The sequence below is a fragment of the Musca domestica genome, unplaced genomic scaffold (assembly GCF_030504385.1).
Source record: "Musca domestica strain aabys unplaced genomic scaffold, Musca_domestica.polishedcontigs.V.1.1 19, whole genome shotgun sequence".
In the NCBI taxonomy this organism is placed as follows: domain Eukaryota; kingdom Metazoa; phylum Arthropoda; class Insecta; order Diptera; family Muscidae; genus Musca; species Musca domestica.
The window spans coordinates 1,128,642-1,156,428 of NW_026712245.1; the positions used below are offsets into that span (position 1 = coordinate 1,128,642).

At 37.1% G+C, this 27,787-nt stretch overlaps 1 protein-coding gene across 1 annotated transcript in view; it reads right to left on the minus strand.

Annotated features, from left to right (window-relative positions):
* Positions 1 to 27,787, minus strand: part of LOC101889189 (protein dachsous) — a 472,944-nt gene that overhangs the window by 396,848 nt on the left and 48,309 nt on the right. The window contains exon 2 of the mRNA XM_059121118.1: positions 23,742 to 26,039. Within this exon, the coding sequence (XP_058977101.1) occupies positions 23,742 to 25,682 (1,941 nt within the window). The 5' untranslated portion in view covers positions 25,683 to 26,039. The remainder of the gene's footprint in view (positions 1 to 23,741; positions 26,040 to 27,787) is intronic.

Genomic DNA, 27,787 nt, shown 5'->3' on the forward strand with positions numbered 1-27,787 from the left:
TAAAATATTTTATTTTTGTTTAGTTGAACTGATTCGACGTCTTTATTGTACTTTTCTTAAGAATATGGATTGTTGAGGACCTTCACAGACAGAAATTTAATTTTTATTAGAATAATTCATCTTTCCTTAGCTAAATTGTGCACAAAGATAGCTGACAATATATTTGAAGTAAACAAAATACTTTTATTTATAATGGTTTCATTTATTTGGGCTTAAAAATAAAAAGTGCCGACTACTGGGACATGCCGAACTTAGGCACACTTACCCTACTGTAAGGAGCATATTAATGGGCCACTTTGAGCACCCGGTTAAAGATAAAACAGAAAAAATTGGCATGAGGGTCACTAAAAGTACAAAAAAAATATAAAAAAAATGTTTAATATTTTTAGAGAGCATACGAGAAGTATAACACTTTGAATTTTTAAAGAGGACTCTTCTTAATTTTTTCGCTATTATTTAGAAAAGGATCAATCTCTGAGGGCCTAATGACTAAAAAATGAGGCGTGCATTTTGTAAATCGTACATTAGGAGGACGAAAAAGTACAAGAGGAACAAAATTATCAAAACATTGTTATGAACTTATCAATAACAGCTAGAACTTTGAAAATTTGCATGGGGCAGAATTTTCGTTCATGGGTGACATGGGGGAATTTTTCGAAATATACTCTTGAAGGGCACCAAAAAGGCGAATATATTTGACTGCACAGATAAAGAAAGAATAATCCAATTTTGCTCCAACTTTGCATATCCTAATTTTTGCATTAGTTCTAGATCAGGTGCGAAAATTGACAATATCGGTAAACTCAATCAAGTACCTCTCTCACAAAGGATCAAAATTTTGAATAATCATAAATCTCAAAAAAATGTGATGTAAGTGTCCAATTGTCTTCAAATTTTGTATAATTTGAAGACAATTGGATCCTTACATCACATTTTTTGAGATTTATGATTATTCAAAATTTTGATCCTCACAATATTTTTTTTTTAAGTTGGGAAAAAAAATTTCTGTTAAGTTGGGAAATATCGTGCCACTCCTTCCAGTTCCAAAAATTATGAATATCCATGAAGCTCATAAAACGCAAAATTAACATCCGATTCAATTCAGACTTTCAATCAACATAAGATATGTTATAAAGATTGTAGAGATTCGTCCATTCCTTCTGGTACTTCCAACACAAAGGGTCGAAGCATTGATTAACCAAAACCAAACCAAAAATTATAAAATCCGAAACAAGTATCCACTTCTCTTCAAATTACACACATCACAATATTTTTATTGACCCAAGGTCTGGTGTGAAGGTGGAATATATCGGTCCACTCATGCCCCCCACAAAGGTCAATATTTTGAATATCCATGAAGGTCATTAACACGGAATCAACATCCGATACCATTCTGACTTGGTACATATCAATATTTTCATCAATACAAGATCTTTTATAAAGATGATAGATGTCGGACCGTTTCTTCTGGTACCCCACCAACAAAGGGCCAAAGTTTTGAATAACCAAAATGATTGTAAAATCCGAAAAAAAAGCACCCGGTTCTCTTCAAGTTTTACCCATCACAACATTTTTATTAACCAAGGGTCTTGTGTGAAAATGGTATATATTGGTCCACTGCTTCTGGTATCTCCCCCACAAAGGGTCAACGTTTAGAATATGTATGAAGCTCTAAAACGCGAAATTAGCATCCGACTCCATTCAGACTTGGCACCTCTCACTACTTCCATCAACACAAGATCTTTTATAAATATTGTAGAGATCGGAGCATATCTTCTAGTACCTCCTTCGCATAGGGTTCAAGACTTTGAAAAACAAAACGTTCAAAAAAGGCGAAATAAGCATCCAACTCTCTTAAAACTTCGCACATCCAACCGCAAGATCTGATATCAGCGCGATCCTTCTGATACCTTCCCCACAAAGGGCCAAATTTTTAAATATCCATGAAGCACATAAAACGCCATGAAACTCGGAAAAACACGTATTACCATACATCGGTGACCTCCTTCTTATACCTTCCCCACAAAGGGTAAAAATTTTGAATATCCATGAAGCTCATAAAACGCGAAATTAACATCTGATTCCATTCAAACTTGGTACTTCTCAATATTTCTTTCAACATAAGATTTGTTACTAAAATGGTAGAGATCGGACCATTTCTTCTGGTACCTTCGCTACACAGTTTTGAATAACCAAAACGATCATAAAATCCGAGATAAAAACACGGTTCTCTTCAAATTACACACATCATAGTATTTTTATTAATCCATGGTCTCGTGCGAAGATGGAATACATCGGTCCACTCCTTGCGGTACCTCCCCCACAAAGGGTCAAAATTTTGAATACCATGAAGCTCGTAAAACTCGAAATTAACATCCGATTGCATTCAGACTTGCTACATCTCAAAATTTCCACTAGCACAAGAACTGTTATAAAGATGGTAGAGATCGGATCATTTCTTCTGGTACCTTCGCCACAAAGGCGGCAAAATTTGGAATAAACAAAACGATAATAACATTCGAAACGAGCATCCAGGTCTCTTCAAGTTTCTCTCATTCAATTATTACTACTAACACAAGATCTGCTGTGAAGATGGGATATATCAGCGCACTCCTTCTGATACCTTCCCCACAAAGGGTCAAATTTTTAAATATCCATAAAGCTCATAAAACGCCAATATTTGTTTGGTTTGGAGTCAATTAATGTGTTACTAAAAACTAATCCAATAATCACCCTTCAAAGGGCTTATAATTATTTATTTATGTACAGAATTTTTTAACAAAACACCTTCCAAAGGTCTTTTTATGTAGGAGACCTGCAGGGAGACTTTATTCCAGAGAATATATGCTAGGCCTTACTTAACCAATTAACAACCCAAAAGTCTCCTTCGCATAGACCCTTTCATGAGGATTTTTATGAATTCTCCTTTTGAGTCAAAATCAAACTAACCTCATTAAGATATTTTTAGTGAACAAACAAAACCAATCATTGATGCCATGACAGATAAACAAAACTATTAAAACTGTCACCTACATGACGAGTGTTATAATGACTTGAGGGTGCTCAACGTCGAATGTGTGTTATTCTTTGGTGTAAATTAAAAACATGTCGGAAAACATCAATTTTCAAGCTTCTGTGTGTTGTGCAAAAATCACACATTATCTGAAAAATTCACAGATTTTTGTTGGGAGAATAAATCATAAAGTCAGTTATTTGAAAAACAAAAAAAAATCAAAAATGAAAAAAAGACAAACACCAAACATTTGCCAAAAGCATAACTTCAAATATTTTTCAAACGAAAGACTTAAGGCACGAACACGTTTTTTGGCCTGGTGTGTGGATTTTTCTTTTTTTCTGAATTCTGGCTAATGTTTTGTGTGGTTTTAGTTTTGTTGTTATTGCTGTTTATGCATATTGGTGTGAGTGCTTTTTGCCCGTTCGCCTTTGTGTCTCTGTGTGTTTATGGGCCTATCATCATCATCATTATTATGATTATTTTCAGAAATCATCACTGATATCTAATCCTAAACATTTCATTTATTCTAGGTTTTTGTTTTTTTTGTGCTTTTCTGTTTTTCGTTGTTTTTGTTGGTTAGTAATGTCTATGGCGTGGTGTTGTTGTTTTTGTTATTACTACTGTGGTTGCTGCTGCCTGTTATTGTTGTTTTCTGAAATTTAAAACCTTTTAGCTATACAAACAGTTCGTTTTCTTCAACTTCTATTGTTGTTTTTTTTTCTTCTTGTCTTGTCAGCTTCTTCTACTTGCCTAAGTTCAGTTGTTTTTATTCACTACCATATTTGTATGTGTGTGAGTGCCAGTGTATGGGTCTGAGCAAAGATAGTTGTTTTTGAAGAGCTAAACTTATGAAAAACCGGCTTATTAGGTTTTTTTCATTGCTTACTTTTAAACATAGAATGGTATTATTGAGAGTTTCGCAAAGTGAGAGAGAGAGAGCGCACATTTGAAATTCTTAAAATATGCCCAGCTCTTGTGTTTACATTTATCTCCCCAGCAAAGATAGTGGGCTCCATAGCCATAAGGTATAACTGTGATGGTAGTAGTTTTGCGCAGACACAACGGCCAAGGAATCCCAGCAAAACACCCAATCTCCACTCACACACACACACTTGTGAGTTAGAAAAACATTAACACACAGCAGCACCAGAAAACAACGTGCCTTCATTTATGGCTCTCAGGAGAATCACATAACTTTGGTGGCGCTCTGAGCTCCAATGTGTTTTGTGGTTATACAAATACTCTATTTCTCTCCCTCTCTCTCTCTCTCTGTGTTTCATTAATGTGGCCAGCATCAACAAGTGTGGTGAGTTTTGGAAACATGTTTTGCTTGTTGGGCCAAATGTTGTTTTTGCCCATTGTTTTGTTGTTCTTGTTGTTTCTATTCCATCTGAGTGTCTGTTGATGCTGTTTTGGTGTTGTTGATGCTCTGCTTCTTGGCTTGCTGGTTACTTGTCTGTTTATGTATGGGTGTGTGTGTGTTTTTATTTATTTCTATGTTTGCTGAAATTTTTGTAATGCTAGTAATTTTAGAAGGTGAACTTATGAGATGTCTATGGGGCCAACAGCACCTCAGACATTGTTGTTCTTGTTTTTGTAGTTTTTGCTAGTATTTTCATATTTGTAGTATTAAATTATGCTCCCCTTTACCGTATTTAGAGTGGTTTTGTTTTCTATGCAAAATAACAATAATAATATGACAAACAAAAACAACAATACCAACTACAACTGTTACAGACATGTTACTATTTTTTTGTTGTCACTTTTTGTTTCTAGTCTACGATTAAGGTCTTTTCAAAACAATTCACAGACATCATCACCTAGAAATACAAAAAGAGGTAAACAATTCGCAACTCATATTTCAGCTACGAGAGGCGAGACAGCTCGAAAAACATCAACATGTCTGCTGGTCGTGGAAAATGGATAGCAAAAAAAATTGCATTCATCTAATTTAGGTTCATCATAGTTCAAAAAGTTTGGTTTTATTTTTCTTCTTCTCATTTCCAAGTGGCCACTGCAAAAAAGTGGAATCCCACAAACTGCAACAAAGTTGCCGTCCATAATTAATGGTTAGTTATTTTCCTACTCAACGGGATATTAACCTGAGTCCCAGTAAGAACACTTTCAATGTTATTGATATTCTATCAGCCTCAGCTACGAAAGCGAAACTCAAGGCAAATGATGGTAGATACTTACGCATGAGTTAGCACAGGCTAAGCGTTACTTTGTATCTACAAAACAAATCTTTACAAAAGGTATTTGCAAAAAAAAAAAAAAAAAAAACGCAAGAAATTGCAATTGATTTTTCCCTGCCGAATGACTGATGAGGTTGTCGAACCACAGCAATGACATGAGAACTAAACAAATTAACAATTAATGATTAAAGCAGCAAGTGAAAAAAATTCGGGGCCAGGGGATGGATTCTTGTTCTAAGACTAAAATAGTATGAAAAAAATATCATACTAAAATCTCTCAATCTCACCTATATCTGGATGTGTGGAGGGCCTATAGAAGGTTATGTAAAGAAGGTTATGTGTCAGAAAGAATGAACTTTTATTAAAATACACATAAAAATTGTTTAATGTACGGAAAAGTCCTAGGGGGTAAAAAATATGGGGGCATCGAATCGGTAACAAGAAAACTTAATCAAAATTTACGACAAAAATCATAAAAATCTTGCAATCTCAATTCGTAAATCTAAACCTATTGTGGGTCGTCGTGAAGCACCTTGTCAAACTCCAAAACCGAAATTGGTTAAAAAAATAGGTTTGTTTGGTTAAGATTGTAAAAATAAAATTCTCGCTTTTTTCGAATTTAATAATCGTTTTGTTTAATAAAAAACTTGATCCTTTGAAATGGTCGGATCTCTACCATCTTTATAACAGATCTTGTGCTTATAGAAATATTGAGAAGAACTAAGTCTAAATGTAATCAGATTTTTATACCGCATTTTATGAGCTTCATTGATATTCCAAATTTTGACCCTTTGTGGTGGGAGGTACCGCAAGGAGTGGACCGATGTATTGCATCTTCTCGCGAGACCTTGGATTAATAAAAATATTATGATATGTGTAATTTGAGCGCAATCGAACTATTATTTCACATTTTATTAGAGGTATATTTATACCCTCAGCCATATGGCTACAGAGGGTATATATCATTTGATACGGTCAAAACGTGCCTAGTCGAAATAACGGTTTTAGACCCTAGGTCTCTTTGGACCAAATCCGTTTCAGAACATTTGGAGTCGATCTAGCGATGTCCGTCCGTCCGTCCGTCCGTCCGTCTGTCTGTCTGTCTGTCTGTCTGGCTGGCTGGTGCGCACGATAACTCTCGAAGGGAGTATCCGATTTGGTCCAAACTTGGTACATCGTAATATTTTTGTCAAACTTAGATCGAGTTCGAAGATGGGCAATATCGGTCCACTCCTTCTGGTACCTCCCCCACAAAAGGTCGAAATTTGCAAAAAATTTATTCTTTGCACAGAAAGAGAAGGAAAAATCCGATTTTGCTTTAAATGTTGCAAATCCTAATATTTGCATCAGTGCTAGGTCAGGTGTGAAAATGGACAATATCGGTCCACTCCATCAAGTACCTCCCCCACAAATGGTCAAAATTTTGAATAATTACAACTCTCATAAAATTTGATTTAAGAGTCCGATTGTCTTCAAATTTTACACATCCCAATATTTATATTAACCCAAGGTCTGGTGTTAAGATGAGCAATATCGGTCCACTCCTTCTGGTACCTCCCCCACAAAAGGTCGAAATTTGCAAAAAATATATTTTTTGCACAGAAAGAGAAAGGATAATCCGATTTTGCTCCAACTTTGCAAATCCTAATATTTGCATCAGTTTTACGTTAGGTGTAAAAATGGACAATATCGGTCCACTCCTTCTGGTACCTCCCCCACAAAAGGTCGAAATTTGCAAAAAATATATTTTTTGCACAGAAAGAGAAGGGATAATCCGATTTTGCTCCAACTTTGCAAATCCTAATATTTGCATCAGTTTTACGTTAGGTGTAAAAATGGACAATATCGGTCCACTCCTTCTGGTACCTCCCCACAAAAGGTCGAAATTTGCAAATCATATATTTTTGCACAGAAAGAGAAACGATGATCCGATTTTGCTCCAACTTTGCAAATCCTAATATTTGCATCAGTGCTAGGTCTGGTCTTAAAATGGATAATATCGGTTCACTCCTTCAAGTACCTCCCCCACAAATGGTCAAAATTGTGAATAATTACAACTCTCATAAAGTGTGATTTAAGAGTTCGATTGTCTTCAAATTTTAACCATCCTAATCATTTTATTAGTCAAGGTGTGGTGTTAAGATGGAGTATATCGGTCCACTTCTTCTGGTACATCCCCCACAAATGGTCGAAATTTTAAAAATATATATTTTCTGCACAGAAAGGGAAGCAATAATCTAATTTTGAAAAACATAACACTCAAAGAAAGCGAAATAAGGATCCAACTCTCTTCAAATTTCACACATACAATAATTTTTGCTAACACCAGATCTGTTGTGAAGATGCTATATATCTTCGAATACCTTCTGGCACCTCACCCACAAAGGGACACAATTTTCAATATTTTCATCTATCATAAATTACGAAGCGATTCAGCGATTCTTTACAATTGCTATATCCATCTACTATAATTTATTTGTTTACATATATAATTAGTTTTATATATAATTATATTTATATCATATTTATTTATGTGGGATACGAAATGGACAATATTGAACGATTCTTTCAAAACCCACTCCATAGAGGGTGAATAGGGCTGAGGGTATACATCTGTCGGCAAAACCGACCGATACTTTTTTACTTGTTTTTTCTAAATGTTGACCTTTTGTGGGGAGTTACTAGATGGAGTGGATCGATATTGTCCATTTTCACACCTGATCTAGCACTGATGCAAATATTATGATTTGCAAAGTTTACACAAAATCGAAAGATGCTTTCCATTTCAACGAGGAAAATTATTGTTTCATTTTTTTTTTTTTTTTTTTTTTTTGAAAATTTTGAACTTTTATGGGGGAGATACTATAAGAAGTGGACCGTTATTGTACATCTCCGAACTCGATCTAATTTTGACAATAATATATCGATGTACCAAGTTTAGAGCAAATCGGATACTCCCTTCGAGAGTTATAATGCGCACCACACAGGCAGACATACGGACGGAAATCGCTATGTCGACTCCAACTGTGCTGAAACGGATTTATTCCAAAGAGATTTGTAGACTAAAACCGTCATTTTAATAAGAAATAAGGCTGGGGGTATAAAAATTCATCCTTATTTCACCACTCTGCAGAAAAGGATACCAAAATACCGAATTTCTCGTTTCGAAAAAAATAAATATTTCTTCTCATTTCTGGCAATTTTCTCAACAACAGTCAGCATCTAAATCTATGTCGATTTTACGATGTCTGCCACTCTAGCTTCCGAACGAAAAAACACCTAGATTGATAAAATGTTGCTTAGATATGTTCTAGGTCTTTAGGTTTTGAAAATATATAGGTTCACGACTTGGTGTAGGTCCCACATAACTGAACCTATAGATATTCGGTATTTTGATGATTTGTGTTACCAGTTTTCACCGGAATCCTTACAATTTTAAAAATTTAATTTTTTTTATTTAGAGCTCTTGATGTGTACTTCTTCCTATGGGAGAAAATTTCCTGCACAGGTCCAGAGCTTTGTATTAGCTTCCATATTCCAAATTTCGATATTTTAAGGATTTTAGCTAAATTTTTCAAAAAATCTTTGTCCAACATAGTATATGGAGTGCGTGATAGGCCTTCTTTTGCAGACAATTGTCGGTTCAGTTTATGCCAATATAACTGTTCTTGCAGATTTCCGATATTTTGATAATTTGTGTCGCAATTTTCACCTGAACTGTTTCAAATTCGGTATTAGGAGTTTGTAATGACAGAAAATTTTCTATACCCATAATCGGTATTTGGACCATTTTTGTCTCACATCGCAGTGGGAACTGCTTCCTATGACACAAATTTGCCCATACAATTTCACGTCTTCGTGTACCTCCCTATATTCGTCGTTTTTAATGAATATAGCTACACTTTTTCAACTGGATTATCTTAAACTTCTTATTTGGAGATCGTAATAGATAGCTCCTTCTCTGGCAGATAAATGGTTGTAAAGGTCCACTTTTTCGTGTGGACCCATATAACCGTAACACCTGGCATTCGGAATTTTTAAAATTATAGTGGCGTTTCTCTACAGATTTTTTTTTTACATTCTGCAAGTTACTTCCACATGGTGGAGGGAATTAAATTCCAGCTTTATCGAACTAAATAATAATATTACTTATAAATGTAGTCAATCCTGGGTTTTACTAAATTTAATTGTTTAATTATACCCTCTTTATTAGATGAAGTATGAAAATGGAATACTTCGGTCCGCTGTATCTGTTACCTGACGCATATTTCCATTTTCCGAAAATTTGCACATAAATCATATAAAGTACAAGAAGTAGTCGATATAGTCAAAATCTGTCACATTCATAACTCAAGGCTGGGGGTATACATCTGTCGGCAAAATCGACTGATACTATTTTACTTGTTTTTGTATTTTTCAGAAATTGCGATTTTCTTTTCCCCTTCCTTTGTAAAAAAAAACGTTATACCAGTTCTCCTAGTGTTTGGGTACAGTTTTGTTCTAAGGGCATGAAAAAGAATTTCGAAAAATTAGAAAATTCCCTATGCGTTTATAGGCATAACCTACAATTAGTTCTACATGGTAGAGCTATGCCACAAAACAATTGCGGGGTTCCCACAACATTTTCTTTTTTTAATGGGGTACTTGTTCGCACTTCACAAAATGAGTAGAGTAGAGAAAAATAAAAAAAAATGTTAAAGCAAACCAGGAATTTGCAAAAGATAGAAAAAGGTATTCATTTGCGTTAACCTACACAATGATCGACAAACATATGTACATACAGTATGTATGTACTCCGACAGAACCCTAGACATTTAAGGTATGGCAAAGAAAATAAAGGAATCATGTTGCCGACAGTCACCAAAGCCAAAGTCGTTTTACCCTCAACCACCAACACCGCCTCTTACATTTAATTTCGATTTGGTTACAATTTTTCATTTAATTCCCCCCACCCTTTTTCCGACTCCTTCCCCCCCTCACATCATGTGTTGGGCCATTTCCAGCCATGAAGTAGTTGTTACCTAGTGAAACAATAATTGTATGTTATTTGCCATGTAGGTATTTATTTTTGTCCCCTTCGTCCCTTTTCGACTGTTGCAAGTCAACGAATCAATCTGATGATGTCCGGACCTTGAGAGTTTTTCTCTGTTTTATAAGTCTTGCTTGGTTTTAGTTGTGCTGTGATGTTCACTTTTTTTTTTTTTGGAGTAAAATTATGTTGTCTTTTAAATTAACTGATGGCAGAAATATTTCCAAGCCATGTGTTTGGGAGAAACCCAGTAAAGTTAATAACAGCAACAAAAGCAACAACAACAACAACAACAATAATAATTATATCAACCTAAGTAATTTGCATAATGACTTTTTAATTTTATAGGCAGTTAGAAATTCAACCACAAAAGATGGAGGGAAAAACAAAAGGCTGGAGAAAATGTTTGATTCAGACGAATAGAAGATACCCTGCCTTTTGAAGGTACAAAAACTCATATCTCTTGGGAAATGTTCATCTTGAAGTGTGAAGGATAATTCTTTGCTAGTCCTGAGCCTTAGAAAATGTATTATTGAAATTTAACAGAGGTACAACAAACATTATTGGAAATCGAGATTTTAAGAACATAAAAATTAAAAACTAAATTTTAAAAATCTATTCCTTATTTCTCATCTGAAAATCTAATAAAAATACCAGTGTTTTAAACCCGAATACCCACTTCAATTTACATGGCTGGTATAATTTAAATTCAAAATTCTAAAATCTAGCCAATGAAAAGACTTCACAAAGCAAAAGAGAAGAAAATAACAATAATAGGCGTATTTACAGCCAAGTTAAGAAATATTGTTTTATCTAAGCGTCTAACTTTCGATGCTTATTATGGAATTTGAGGTGTTTACCGCATAGCTTCCCTAAGCTATTTTTCGGCGCGTGTATGGCTGTGTGTCTGCGTGTGTTCGTGTGAATTAAGAATATGTATGCATGAAAATAAAAAATAATTAGTTATTATTTTTGTTTCCTAAACACCCAAAAAATGTGAAAATTATTATCTAATTAGGTAGGTGGTAACAGACATCTTCAAGGCGGTGGGAATTCAGAGGTCAACAACTTTGGACAATTTTTGGGAATATTGTCATAAAAAGACCTTCTATAAAAAAAAACCTTTTGGTCTTCTACGATAAGGCCTTCTTCTGGTTTTCTATGAAAAGGCTTTCTCTTTGACTTCTATGAGAAAGCCTTCTCTTGGTCTTCCATGAGAGGACCTTCTTCAAGTCTTCTATGAAAAGAAGACCTTCTTCAGGACTTCTATGGGCAGATGACCTTCTTTGGGTCTTCTATGAGAAGACCTTCTTCTAGACTTCTATGAGAAGACCTTTTTCTAGACTTCTATAAGAAGACCTTCAGCTCATCTATACAAAGACCTTCTTCTAGACTTCTATGAGAAGACCTTTTTCTAGACTTCTATAAGAAGACCCTCAGCTCATCTATACAAAGACCTTCCTCTAGACTTCTATGAGAAGACCTTCTTTTAGACTTCTATTAGAAGACCTGCAGATCTTCTATGAAAAGAATTTTAGCTCTTCTGTGAGAATAATTTCTTCTGGTCTTCTATGAGAAGACCGTCTTCTGGTCTTCCATGAGAAGACCTTCTTCTGACCTTCTATGAGAAGATCTTCTTTGTCTTCAGTTAAAAGATCTTCTCTTGTCTGCTATGAGTAGACCTTCTTCCGGTCATCTATGAGCAGATCTTCTTCCTTTCATCTATGAGAAGACCTACTTTCGATCTTCTATAAGAAGACATTCTTCCGGTCTTCTACAAGAAGACATTCTTCCGGTCTTTTATAAGAAGACCTTCTTCCAGGAGAAGACCTTTAGCTCTTATGGGAGAAGACCTTTAGCTCTTCTGGGAGAAGACCTTCAGCATTTCTAGTAGAAGACCTTCTGGTACATTCCTCTGGTATTTTATTAGAAGACCTTCTTCCAGTTTGCTCTTCTAGGAGAAGACCTTTAGCTCTTCTGGGAGAATATCTTCAGCCCTTCTGGGAGAAGACCTTCACGTTTTCTATGAGAAGACCTTTACGTCTTCTATGTTAAGACCTTCACGTTTTCAATGAGAATACCTTTACGTCTTCTATGAGAAGACCTTCAGCCTCATTCAACCCTTCAACCTCTTTGAAAGGATCTCCGAGCCTTCTTTTCGGATCGTCTTTTATGAGAAATCCTTAACGTCTTCTATGAGAAGGCCTTAACGTCTTCTATGAGACCTTAAAGTCATCTATGAGGACACCTCCACGTCTTCTATGAGGACATCTCCACGTCTTTTATTACAAGACCATCACGTCTTTTATTAAAAGACCTTCACGTCGTCTTTGAGAAGACCTTCACGTCGTCTATGAGAAGACCTTCACGACTCCTATCAGAAAACCTTCTCGTCTTCTATGGGAAGACTTTCAGCTCTTCTATGAGAAGACCTTCACGCCTTCTATGACAAGACCTTCACGTCTTCTAAGACATTCGGGTGGTCTTAGAGAAAACCTCCTGGCCTTCAAATATTAGACTGGCAGAAAGCCTTTTAGTCATATTTAATTGGGTTTTCTGATCTTCTGGGGTTTTTGAGGGAGAATACATTCTGACCCTCTATCTGAAAACAAACTGGCCTTTTATGAGAAGACATTCAGGCCTTCATTGAGAAGACATTCTGACCTCCCAAAATAAGACATTCTGGCTCTTTATGCCAAGAACTTCTGGCCTCATGGGGATCACCCTTTGATTTCTTAGAAAGGAAGAAGGACTTCAATCCTTTGGTAGAATTTCTTCTGGCCTCCTAGGTGAATATCTTCTTGACTATTGGAAGAAAAAAGAAAGGCTTCCGGGACTTTTTGTGAGGACCATCCTGCCCTTTTTGAGAAGGCCTTTTATCCCGATTAGATTTCATGCTACAGTTTCTAAAATGAAAAATAAATTACCCAACAAAAATTCATCCACTTTCGAAATTAAAGAAAACTGAAATAAAAGAAAACTAATAATTTAATCTTTTCTCATCATTTCTTCTCACGTAGGAAGCTTAAAGGTCCTTCACATTGCATTATTCCCCTGTACAGTTATTTCATACAAATTCTAATTGCTTCGCAAAAAAATGAAATTGATTTCCAATTTGTTTCCATATTTGCCACATTTTGAGTGGTAACATCATTGACGCACATGCCAGTGTCAGCCATATAATTTGCCGACTTTGTGTTGGAGTTTTTTTTTTTTTGGTAGCAAAGTCTGTTATTTGCACAAAAAACAACACCAACAACCGCAGAACATAAAACTGAACTGGAATTGGCAAATCATGCAATTTAAAAGAGTTTCTTTAGAAAAACACAATAAGTGAAAATTAAAAATAAATTATATTTTTCTACATTTCGATTGTGCGCTGTTCTGTAGATACCATAGACATATAATTTCTTGACTCTTCTGTGGCTTGGCTTTCTTTGTCTTTCGTTCGTTAGACTGACTAATCAAAGCAATATTGACTTGAAGATATTCATCAAATTTTCAGCGAGGTTTCAATCATTTGGAAAGTACAACTTCAAGGCTAACAAAGCTAATGAAATTAAAAACTCATATAGCCAGTCAGTCAGGCAGCCAGTCAGCCTGGCAGTCACTCAGTCAGACGGCAGACAGCGGAAGCCATCCCCCATGAGACCAATTATAAGAGGTTTTTTTCTCTTCTTTAATATTTTCTGTGTTTTAACATAACCTGGACAGAGGCAAAGCCCCGTCAACACTTTTCTGTTGAAAACATCAAAAAAATGAACAACAACAAAAAACAACAGACTTTGGCTTAGCCATATTGCCCCGCAAAACATCAGCTAACTGAAAAGAATTTCAACAACAAACAAACATAACAAACCTATAGAAGTTTTATTAAAACTCCAACAGCAGCAACAACACCACCATGCCATTGCAATTATCCCCATTTTCAAATGCCATTCGCAGCTGCCCAAAGGGTAATTTGCTCCCCCATTTAGAAATACGAAATAACCAACAACAACTAACAGCAAGCGAGAGAGGGAGAAAGATAACCCAAAAAGTGGCAATGGCAAATGTTTCTTTCCTTAGTAGTTTCTTAATTTGACATGAGCGTTTCAGTTAAACTAAGGCAAGGCAAGCCGGCATGGCTGCCAAATGAAAAAGCAAAAAAAAAAAAAATCGACGGAGCCAAATCTTCGCAAAACTCCTTTCAGTCAAACAAATAGCCAGTCATATACCAGACAGTCATCCATCCATCTGTCCTTCTAACCACTCAAAGTCCACGGTATGTCTTTGTCCATTTCATCGTATTTCATTTTTGGTTTGTTTGTTCTTTTGGATTTCTTTTCGCCAAAAATAAGAAAACAAAGGCTTACATTTTGAGACAGTCGAAACGAATTTGGTATGAACTACCTCAAACATAAAGGACGAAAAGAAATCTCAGAAAAGATCAGAGGAAGAAAATTCAAAGAAGATAGTGTAGTCTTCTCAGAGAAGAGCTGTAGGTCTTCTCAAAGAAGAGCTGTTGGTCTTCTCCGAGAAGAGATGAAGGTTTTCTCCTAGAAGAGCTGAAGTTCTTCTCACAAAAGAGCTGATGGTCTGCTCATGGAAGAGCTGAAGGTCTTCTTATAGAAGAGCTAAAGAAGGTCTTCTCTTAGAAGAGCTAAAGAAGGTCTTCTCATAGAAGAGCTAAAGAAGGTCTTCCCATTAAAGAGCTGAAGGTCGTCTCCCAGAAGAGCTGAAGGTCTTCTCCTAGAAGAGCTGTAGGTCTTCTCATAGAAGAGCTGTAGGTCTTCTCATAGAAGAGCTGTAGGTCTTCTCATAAAAGATCTGTAGGTTTTCTCATAGAAGAGCTGAAGAAGGTCTTCTCATAGAAGAGCTGAAGAAGGTCTTCTCATAGAAGAGCTATAGGTCATCTCATCGAAGAGCTGAATAAGGTCTACTCACAGAAGAGCTGAAAAAGGTCTTCTCCTAGAAGAGCTGCAGGTCTTCTCATAGAAGAGAGCTGTAGGTCTTCTCATAGAAGAGAGCTGTAGGTCTTCTCATAGAAGAGAGCTGTAGGTCTTCTCATAGAAGAGAGCTGTAGGTCTTCTCATAGAAGAGCTATAGGTCTTCTCATAGAAGAGCTATAGGTCTTCTCATAGAAGAGCTATAGGTCTTCTCATAGAAGAGCTATAGGTCTCCTCATGGAAGAGCCGAAGGTCTTCCCATAGAAGAGCCGAAGGTTTTCCCATAGAAGAGCTATAGGTCTCCTCATAGAAGAGCCGAAGGTCTCCTCATAGAAGAGCCGAAGGTCTTCTCATAGAAGAGCTGTAGGTCTTCTCCTAGAAGAGCTGAAGGTCTTCTCCTAGAAGAGCTGAAGGTCTTCTCCTAGAAGAGCTGAAGGTCTTCTCCTAGAAGAGCTGAAGGTCTTCTCCTAGAAGAGCTGAAGGTCTTCTCCTAGAAGAGCAGAAGGTCTTCTCCTAGAAGAGCTGAAGGTCTTCTCCTAGAAGAGCTGAAGGTCTTCTCCTAGAAGAGCAGAAGGTCTTCTCCTAGAAGAGCTGAAGGTCTTCTCCTAGAAGAGCTGAAGGTCTTCTCCTAGAAGAGCTGAAGGTCTTCTCCTAGAAGAGCTGAAGGTCTTCTCCTAGAAGAGCTGAAGGTCTTCTCCTAGAAGAGCTGAAGGTCTTCTCCTAGAAGAGCTGAAGGTCTTCTCCTAGATGAGCTGAAGGTCTTCTCCTAGAAGAGCTGAAGGTCTTCTCCTAGAAGAGCTGAAGGTCTTCTCCTAGAAGAGCTGAAGGTCTTCTCCCAGAAGAGCTATAGGTCTTCTTATAGAAGAGCTATAGGTCTTCTCATAGAAGAGCTATAGGTCTTCTCATAGAAGAGCTATAGGTCTTCTCATAGAAGAGCTTAAGAAGGTCTTCTCATAGGAGAGCTTAAGAAGGTCTTCTCATAGGAGAGCTATAGGTCTTCTAGAAGAGCTGCAGGTCTTCTCACAGAAGGGCTGAAGGTCTTCTCCTAGAAGAGCTGAAGGTCTTCTCCTAGAAGAGCTGAAGGTCTTCTCCTAGAAGAGCTGAAGGTCTTCTCCTAGAAGAGCTGAAGGTCTTCTCCTAGAAGAGCTGAAGGTCTTCTCCTAGAAGAGCTGAAGGTCTTCTCCTAGAAGAGCTGAAGGTCTTCTCCTAGAAGAGCTGAAGGTCTTCTCCTAGAAGAGCTGTAGGTCTTCTCAGGGAAGAGCTGTAGGTCTTCTCAGAGAAGAGCCGAAGAAGGTCTTTTCACAGAAGAGCTGAAGAAGGCCTTCTCACAGAAGAGCTGAAGAAGGTCTTCTCACAGAAGAGCTGAAGAAGGTCTTCTCACAGAAGAGCTGAAGAAGGTCTTCTCCCAGAAGAGCTGAAGGTCTTCTCATAGAAGACCGGAAGAAGGTCTTCTCATAGAAGACCGGAAGAAGGACTTCTCATAGAAGACCGGAAGATGGTCTTCTCATAGAAGACCGGAAGATGATCTTCTCATAGAAGACCGGAAGATGGTCTTCTCATAGAAGACCGGAAGATGGTCTTCTCATAGAAGACCGGAAGATGGTCTTCACATAGAAGATCGGATGAAAGTCTTCTCATAGAAAACCCGAAGATTGTCTTCTCATAGAAGACCGGAAAAAGGTCTCCTCATAGATGACCGGAAGAAGATGTTCACATAGAAGACCGGAAGAAGGTCTTCTCCTAGAAGACCGGAAGAAGGTCTTCTCCTAGAAGACCGGAAGAAGGTTTCACATAGGAGTTCGGATGAAAGTCTTCTCATAGAAAACCCGAAGACTGTCTTCTCATAGAAGACCGGAAAAAGGTCTCCTCATAGATGACCGGAAGAAGATGTTCACATAGAAAACCGGAAGAAGGTCTTCTCATAGAAGACCGGTAGAAGATCTTCTCATGGAAGACCGTCAGGAGGTCTTCTCATGGAAGAACGGCAGAAGGTCTTCTCATAGAAGACCGGAAAAAGGTCTTCTCATAGAAGACCGGAAAAAGGTCTTCTCATAGAAGACCGGAAAAAGGTCTTCTCATAGAAGACCGGAAAAAGGTCTTCTCATAGAAGACCGGAAAAACGTCTTCTCATAGAAGACTGGAAGTAGGTCTTCTCATAGAAGACACTAAGAAGGTATTCTCATAGATGATTGGAAGTAGGTCTTCTCATAGAAGAGCAAAGAGAAGTGCTGTAGGTCTTCTCGGAGAAAAAGCGCATGCTTTCTCAGAGAACAGCTGTTGGTTTCTCAAATAAGAGAGCGCATGGTTTTCTCGTAAAAGAGAGCATATGGCCTTCTCGTAGACAAGTGCACGTGCTCTTCTCGCCAAGGAGATCTTTTCGTAGAAGGGTCACGTCGTCTTCTTGTAGAATGGCATGGTAGGCATTTCCAAGTGTTTCGAATGAAATGACAAAACCAAATACACCCTCCCTTAACAAAATCGAACCAAAGCAATAGTATCGTCATCATCATCTGCTTACTCTCTTTTCTTCTTGGTATCTTCCGAGCAGATCTTTCTTATGGCAAAAAAAAAATAAAAACACAAAAAATGTATTCCTGGATTGAGCAACAGCAACAATGTTTAGAACAATGCCAAACAGTTAAAATATGTCTTCTGTTCTCACTCGTTTTTTTGAGTCAACATTTCTCAGATACTTTGTAAGGGTATTTCGTTTGGTTGGCGGTTCTTAGGATTGTTGGCCGAACAACGATTTGTGTGCCATCAAATAAATAAAACTGTTTAGATGCGCAATAATGCCAAAAACGGTCTTAGGAAAAAAAGGCTACATTGGGAGGATGTTATCTTAAAGATGTTTCTTATTTTTTGGAACAATGTTGGTGTTTGGGTGTTTGGAGTTCAAAATTTGGGGTTTAGAAATTATGATATTGGAAAACCAAACATTATAAAAATAAAAGAAATAGTTCCCATGGATTACGTAATTGGAAAATTTGTTGTTTAAACAGTTTAGTATTAAAAATTGTATGGGGGCCATATCTAATGGACCATTGCTCCCTGTTTAATAATAGCTTGGAAACAAAATTTCGCAAAAAATCCCAACCATCAATAATGTCAAAAAAAAAAAAATGTGTATTTCTCAAATTGACATTCCAAAACTAATTTTTTTCGAAGTCTATAATTTTCGAATTGGCATAGCAAATTCATAATTGAAGTCCATAACGTAAAGACTGATTATAACGCTGTTACTTCCCCCTTCATAGACAACTAACTACAGGCAAGCCAAGGTATGTGACCTCGAAATTCAAACTAAATTATGTTTTTTTTTTTCTAATATAATTAAACACTTCCCCGCCGTCCGTTTAGGCTCCGCAGCTTTGGTAGGAAGACAACAACGACTACGACGACATAATGAGATTTCATCATCAGCATAACGGCTGGGTTTTTTTTTTTGTTTCTTCAGTGGAGATTTTTATAATGAATGTGTTAAAATAGCTTTGGGCGCAATTCACTCAATTTTGTAAAAAAAATATAAATGCAAAAAATAGATATATGATGTGGTCTAATGGGTTCACATTAGAGCTTAGTACAGAGAGTAGGAATTAAGAGCTGATGAAAATTTTATAATAGCAAACAATTATTATAACAGAATAGAATGGTGTGAAACTCTGGGAGATCGTTGAGTATTTGGGTCATACATCGGTAATATTTGGCCAAAATTAATAGCGTGAAAAATTGAAATTAAAATAAATAAAAATTGTCTTGCTATGAATTCTCTGTGTTTTTTAACACTGTGCAACACAAAAAATCCGCTGATTATGAAAATACAGCTAAAAATAAAAGACACGTGATTTGTCTTTTTGAAAGCTTACATCGCAAAATAACTTAAATTGAAAAGAAAAGTCCCCATTTTTTACATGTTTTTGAAATTTTAGAATTAAGAAATCCATTCAACACCAAAAATAATTACGAGGACAATTCAGCATATTATGAAAGTAGAGTTTTAAAAGAAGACATGTGTATCGGAAGACGACATATAAAAGCTTATATCGAAAAGTTACCTAAATAGAGCGGTAAGTTAAGCAGTCGCCTTTCCACCTTTTTTTTAAATTTTTCGGATTAAGAGTCTTTGGATTCCTTGCATTTTAGTAATGTAGGGTCCCAGGCAATTTTACAGACATCAATACGGGGATTATTATACCCTCCACCATAGTATGGAGGTTATATTAAGTTTGTCATTCCGTATGTAACAGCTCGAAATATACATTTTAGACCCCACAAATGATACATATTCCTGATCAGCGTAAAATTCTATGTCGATTCAAAAACGTCCGCCCGTCTGTGGAAATCACTCTAGCTTCCGAACGAAATGAAGTAAGTTCATAAAAATTTACTCAAATGTGTATCATGTCTGCAGAACTTTTGGTATTGAAAATGGGCCATGTAGGTCCACATCTTCGTATAGCCCCCATATAACGGTACCTCCTGATATGCGGTATTTTGAAGATTTTAGCGACATTATTTACCGGAATTGATATTTGAAGTTTGCAACGGATACTACAGCCTATGGCAGAAAATTTTTTGTGCAGGTCCACGTCTTCGTATAGCCCCCATATAACGGTATACCCCGGTTTTCGGTATTTTGATTATTCTAGCGACATTATTTAACATAAGTATTTCAAATTTAGTATTTGAAGTTCGTAATGAGTACTACATCCTATGAAAGAAGATTGTCTGTGAAGGTCCACGTTTTCGTATAGCCCCCATATATATTTTAGCGACATTATTCACCGGAATTGTTTCAAAATTTGCATTTGGAGTTCGTAATGAATGCTACAGCCTATTACAGAAAACTGTCAGTGCAGGTCCACGTTTTCGTATAGCCCCCATATAACTGTACACCCCGATTTTCGGTATTTTGATGATTTTAGCGACATTATTTACCGGAATTATTTCAAATTTTGTATTTGAAGTTCCTAATAGATACTACAGACTATGCCAGAAATTGGTCTGTGTAGGCTTATGACAAAAGTTGCGTATGCAGGTCGACATCGTCGTATAGACCCTAATATATGGCTACATTCGGTATTTTTAAGATTTTAATAGAATTTTTAATGGATTTTAATTTTTTTAAAAATTGCCAAATTTGTACCAAATGGTGGAGGGAATTCAAAGTTCGTTTTTACTTGTTTTGATTATAAATTTTAGCCCTACATCGAGTCGTCAAAGGGAATTGTTGGAAGACAAAATATCCCACAAAATTAGTTGTAATACAATTTTACTATAAGTCCTATAAGATGTTAAGTCTAAATCTTAAACAAACGCCAAGAATTAAATTTAAAAAAATTAAATATATTAAAAAAACATATTCGGGTAAAAACCATAATTTGTGCAAAAATCTTTAACAAACTATCATTTTAGAAGAATGACCTCAAGGACAAAAATATTCCTCATCAAATTTCACCATAAGTCACCAAAGGAAATAAATTTCTATTTCCACTGCAAATCACAAAAATATTGGTATCAAAGTTCCAAAAAAAACAAAAAAATTAATATATTTCCTAATTTTTTGATAAATTTTCCCTTGATCTTTTTTCGAATTGACACCAGAAAGTGACATAAAATTGGTTTTTGTCAGAAAGTGTTAAGAGAAGTAATATTCTACCAAAAATTTTACTACAAATACCAGAATAAAGCATTCATTTAGGTCTATTGGTTTTTAAGAAAATTGCATTCGAAATGTACATATATCAATTAAGACTTTGCTTTTTTACTATTAATGTAATATGTTCCTAATCCAAGTCAAAATCTTTATCAGAAGTATAATGGCAAAGACAAAAATATTCTTCATTAAATCTCTATTTCTACTGCATATCACAAAAATAGCTTAACATGTGTACCCACAAATATTTCCCAACTTTCTTTTTGATAAATTTTCTCTCTATTATTTTTCTAGTTGATGCTACGAAGTAGTATAAAAGGCGAAAGTGTCAAAAGATGAAATATTCCACATAAAATTTAATTAAATATCTTAAAATAAATTATATATCCAAGTTTAATAGATTTTAAGAAATTTTTATACAGGATGAGATGAAAAACTGCAACCAACTTCAGACTGCTGTTATTTCTAAGCCACTCGTCTGACAGCTGTTAAAATTATTACAGTGACAATATATTGTTTACAAGCGTACAAAAGCATTTCGGTGAGAATCTTCCAGAAAAAAAGTTATTCGTGATGAAATTCAAGAGTGTGATAGTGTGCTTTCTTTATATTTGGCTGGAAAATCACAAGTGGTTATCGTTGGAACACTCCTGCATTTAAATGTGAATATATCATTTGTGTCTCGTACCATCGCTCGGTATCGTGATACTGGTAGCGTAGCCAGATATATGTCAAGGAAGTGGACGAAAGAAAACAGCATCATCAGCAGAAATGGTTCGACATGTAAAGAAACGACTTGATCGAAATCCGCGTCGTAGTGACCAAAAAATGACTCGTGAGCTCAATATATCGCAATATTCTATTCGGCAAATATTGAAAAATGAGCTCGGGGTAAAGCCATTGAAATTCCAAAAGGTGCAAGAACTTACAGCGCAGCAGAAAGAAAATAGACTCAAAAGACCTAAAGAGTTGCTTCGCTTGTCCGAAAGTGGTGAATTGCCGAATTTGGTTTTCTCCGATGAGAAAACATTCGTTGTCCAGCAGTTTGAAAATAAACAAAATGATCGTGTTTACTTGCCAAAGAGGTCAGCTGAAAATGTGCTCCTTTGGTTGGCCACCAGAACTCAAGCGCCGGCCATGGTAATGGTGTGGGCCGCCATAACAGCTGATGGTCGCTCTCCGCTCGTGTTAATCGATCGTGCCATCAGAATAAATGCCGAATATTATGGCAAAAATATTCTGGAGGGTTTATTAAAGCCTTTGGCACGAAAAATTTTGGCCGCAGAGCTTGGACATTCCAACAGGCACTCAGCACCAACACTCGCTCAGCAGGCGCCAACCAAGAATGATTATAAAATTAGGTTTCTGGCTTCATTTCCAGCGCACAATGGCCACCAAAATCTCCGGATACCAATCCGTTGGACTATTGTGTCTGGAGTATTTTGGAAAGCAAGGTTGGCACTAAAAGATACCATAGTGTCGATCACCTCAAGCAAGCGCTTCGCCGGGAATGGGCCAAAATAACGCAGAGAAACATTGGGGCAGCGTGTGACGGTTTCATTGGCCGTTTGAAGACCATAATTCGTGTTAAAGGTAACCAATTCGAACAAATCTAAACTTATTCTAAAATTTGATGCTATTTCCGACATTTTTTGCATTCATTCAATAAAATTTAAAAATAAGTAAAAATAATGGCGTATGACTTTGTGGCAGTTTTTTTTTTATCTCACCCTCTACTTCCAATTTTGTACATTTTTTCGGCAACATTGATGGTCATATTTTCTGGATACATGATGGAAATATACATTTATCTTCGTTGGTGACTCATAGTGAAATTGGTTTCAGAATATTTTTTCCTTTGATGCATTCCCCAAAAAATTAAGTATTGAGGGAGACCTTGTCTTAGAAAGAAAACCTGTTAAATTAACAGCGAATAAAAGTCAACTCATAATTTTGGCTTATAATCTACAAATTCGAATTTAATTTTCTTAAAAACTATTGAAGCTAGAAATTTGGTTTATTCTGAAGTTTGTGTAGAATATTTTCTCCCTTGACACCTACTCTCTAAAGGTACATTTTATATTAATTTCAGGCCTCAATTCGAAAAACGGCAGAGGATAAATTTATCAAAAAATGAGGAAATATTTTCGCATATTTTTGGCAACATAGATGTTAGTATTTTCCTGATATATAATGACTATAAGGATTTCTTTTCTTTGGTGGCATATAGTAAAATTTGATGAGGATAATTTTTGTCTTTGGAGTCATAGCTTAAAAATGGTGTTTTGTGGGAGAAATTAGCTTAAACTCACATAAAGTACGACGGCTTTAACCCTAAAAAGTGTTTTTATTAAATGGGAATTCCCGACGTTCAGATACTATAGGTCTAGGGCCCATAGTGGAATTTTATGGCAAATAATTTTGTAAACTTTTTCGACATTCCGTTTAAAGGCAGTTTTTAACATTTTTTTTAATAGACACCTTCCCTGCCTCGCTTGAGGGTTAAAATTTTTGACCAATTTATTTCCCTCATTATTATCTCCCTCTTTCACACTTTTGGAAATTTTCAGATGAAGATTCCTAGGAGATATATGGTGCATATCTAAGATGCACAGACCTAAGAATCTTTGTCTGAGAGTTTCCAAAAGTGTGAAAAAGGGAGGATCTTGTCCCTCGATTAAAAAAAAGGTTTTCTTTAGTTCTTAGAATCCCCCTTTATCTCAAATAAAATTTTGGGATGTCTGACAAAAAGTTTACCTTAAATGCATTATCCTACGGATTAAAGAAACTTAAGTTTGCAGGCCTTAAAAGTAATTCTTTGGTTGTCGACAATATGTCACGATTCTAATTCAAAATTAAGGCAAAGATCTCAACCGATCCTTTTTAACTTCAAATAATTTCAAATTCTTGGACTTACCTTTAAAATACACCTTCCCTTCGCCTCGTTCTCCGCCACGGTGACATTATAAAAACTCTGATCGAAAATCGGTTCATTATCGTTGACATCGTGTATGGTAACCAAAACTGTGGCCGTCGATGACATTGGCGGATGGCCATTGTCATGGGCCAATACGGTTAGCTGCGGCACTGGTTCCGTCTCGCAATCGATGTGGGTCCTCGTAGTTATCACTCCCGTGTAGGTATCAATTTGAAACCATTGTGAATGGGTATCGGGTGTATCCAAAAGACTATAGGTCACTGCCGAATTATTGCCCTCATCCCGATCATAGGCATAGACCTGGAGCACAGAGGTGCCAGGATCTGAGATTTCCATGACATTTGCCTGATAAATGGATTTCTCGAATTCGGGGGCATTGTCATTTATGTCTGTGACTCGTAAATAAATTGTTTTCGAGGCATGTAGAGGGGGTGTGCCATTATCCGTGGCCACCACGGAGAGGGTGTAATTGGGGGTGATTTCCCGATCCAAGGTCATATTGACTATCACCAGATATATTATGTTGTCCCGTGTGGTCAAACCAAAATGACCATCTCCCCCATTAAGGGTCACATTGACATTGGCGTACTCGGTTTTGGAGTCGGGATCACGCACCGAAATGCGGGCCACAAAATCCCCAGGTTCAGCAGATTCCGAGATTTTCGGGGTGGCATCATCGCTGAGAAAAATCACATTTATTGTGGGCTGATTGTCATTGACATCGGTGACCCGTATCGAAACAAAGGCTGTGGTTTCAAGGGGCGTCTCCCCATGATCCTTGGCCACCACCACCAGTTCGTGTAACTCCCTCGTCTCAAAATCCAGGGGTTTATTTACCGAAATCCAACCAGTCTGGGCATCAATTTGAAACATTTGTTCCTTGTCACTTTGTCGCCGATTTATGAAGTACTCCACCAAACCATTTTCCTCGGCATCGGCATCTGTGGCATAGACCTGTAGGACCATGGTACCCACTGTGGCATTTTCCGGCACCGTTGCAAAGTAACGACTTTGATTAAAAATCGGCTGATTGTCATTCACATCCTGTATGGTAATGTTCACTGTCATCTGGCCCCTCAGCGGTGGGGTGCCCCCATCCAGAGCTTCAATGACCAGACTATAAAATGGCGTGGTTTCCCTATCCAAAAAGCCATTGATCTGTAAATCCAAATATAACACTCCATCCCGTTCCCGATGCGATGATAGGCGAAAAGCATTGTTCGTATTACCCGACACGATATTATAACGCTGCGTATTGTAACGACCGAGATCCATGTCGCGAGCCGGATTTAACGTCCTCTTAACATCGCGTGGTGTATTTTCCGGAAATTCAATATTCATAACCGCAGTTGGAAAAGTGGGAGCATTATCATTTTCATCGAGCACTCGTATTTGAACGCGCACATTTTCACCACTGCGTGGTATGGCCACCAGGCTATAGGAGGCCCGAGTTTCACGATCTAAACGCACTTTTGTCCGTATTTCACCGGTGGTGTGATCAATGGCCAAATCCGTGTCCACACCGCTACCTGGCACGGGTACAATTAGGTAGGGTGGGCCACTGTCCACCCCTGGCAATTGTTCGCCAATGTAACCAATTTGATGGCCCACGGGAACACCTTCCGAGACATCTAATTTGCGATCCAATTCTGCTCTGGCCATCCATGGCAATTGTAAAATAAGGCCTAATACTAATAAAAATGGCCAAGGCCTATGACTGTTAGATGCTGAGGACAGTGACAGGAATGTTGAAGAAGTGAGGGCAAGAGGGCTAGTTTTAAATCTCCGACTATGTTCCGATTTCACTTCTTCAACTCTTCTTCGAAATCTGTGATTCATGTTAATATGTTGTTGGCTGGTTGGATTTATTGTAACATTTTCTGTTGTTGTTGTTGTGGCCTTATTATGTAATTCAGTCATATTTGTTGTTGTGTTATCCTCTCTTAATCTTAAAAATTGTTTTGTTATTCGAAAAATTCCTTCGAATTCTTTTGGGTTGATGATAAAACTATTGGTGTTTTTAAGTAGCTTCTGCTCTTTGTCCTCCAAGAGCCACAAAAGCTACTTAAGCTAGGGGGAGGTTTTGTTGCTTGCGGTATTTTTTTCTGGGGGAGCTTATGCAGTTCGTGGCTTTTAAACCCTCTTCAGCGGAAAATCTAATTGAAGATTCATGGTGGTTTTCTTGCTGCTGTTGTTTTTATTGGAAAATGGAATCATTGCGGCATTTTTTGTGTGAAAAAATGTTTGTGATTTTTTCTACGGAACACGAGACAGAATCTGAAATGAGAGGAAACGAAAAAAGTTTGGTTAATTATTTTGAGAATATTTTAAAAAAATCAAAAAATTAAAAAAATACCTACAAAAATTGAAATTAAGTAAAACAGATAATATTTTTTATTTTGAAATCAAAATCAAAGATATCTGGTACGAGAATCAGGGTTGAAAAGTAAGTTTGATATATGAAGGTGGTTTTGGTAATGTGTACTAAGTCTGTGAGCTTTACTAAAATATATTAAATTCGGGACAGTTTGGCTTAGGCTGGACGGTGGAGTTGGAATTTCGAAGATTTGGTCTTGGGATATCTGGTTCTAAGTTTTGTAATAAAGAGTGAGTTTTATAATTGGTATTACAAGTGCACGAAAAGTACCGAATAGTACAATATTTGTTACAATTTTTTATTAGGTAAATATACAGGATGAGATAAGAAAAAACCTGCAACAAAGTCAAACGCCATAATTTTTACATTTTTTTAAACATTTTATTGAATGAAAGCAGAACAAGTCGGAAATAGCATCAAATTTTAGAATAAGTTTAGATTTGTTCGAATGGGCCATCTATGGCACGAATTATGGTCTTCAAACGGCCAATAAAACCATCACACGCTGTCCGAATGTTGCTCTGCGGTATTTCGGCCCATTCCTGGCAAAGCGCTTGTTTGAGGTGAACGACACTTTGGTATTTTTTAGCGTCAACCTTGATTTCAGAATTACTCCAGACACAATAGTCCAACGGATTGGTAACCGGAGATTTTGGTGGCCATTGTGCGCTGGAAATGAAGCGAGGAACCTCATTTTGTAAGCATTCTTGGGTGCGATGGTGCTGAGTCCTGTTGGAATGTCCAAGGTCTGCGGCCAAAATGTTTGCGTGCCCAAGGGTTTAATACACCCTCCAGAATATTTTCGCAATAATCTTCGGCATTTATTCTGATGCCACGATGCGATTAATACGAGCGGAGAGCGATCATCGGCTGTTATTGCGGCCCACACCATCACCATGACCGGCACATGAGTTCTGGTGGCCAACCGAAGGTGCACATTTTCAGCTAAACTCTTTGGCAAGTAAACTCGATAATTTTGTTTGTGTTTCATTTACAAACTGCGTACAACGAATGTTTTCTCATCGGAGAAAGCCAAATTCGGCAGTTCACCACTTTCGGCCAAGCGAAGCAACTTTTTAGCTCTTTTGAGTCTATTTTCTTTCCGTTGCGGTGTAAGTTCTTGCACTTTTTAAAATTTCAATGGCTTTACCCCGAACTCATTTTTCCATATTTTCCGAATGGAATATTGCGATGTGTTCAGCTCATGAGCCATTTTTCGGCGACTGCGATGCGATCAAGTAGCTTCCTTACTTTTAGAACCATTTCAGCTGCTGATGTTGCTGTTTTCTTCCGTCCACTTGAAGTCGGGCTACGCTACCAGTATCACGATAACGAGCGATGGTACGAGACCCAAAAGATTTATTCACATTTAAATGCTGGAGTGCTCTAACAATAGCCACTTGTGGCTTTCCAAATATAAAAAAATCACCCTATCACTGTTGAGTTCCATCACGAATATTTTTTTTAGAACAGTGTTGGCTTGTTTGTTCGGGATACCTAGTATTTTGATGTTGCGAAATGGTTATGCTTAATCCCATTATTATTGTTTTTATAAAAACAACGCCTGTTTATTAGTGGAGAACGATGGTAATGTTTATCAGGGGATAAGGCAGGGAATACCTAGGTTTCGGCAAGGGCCACCAATCCC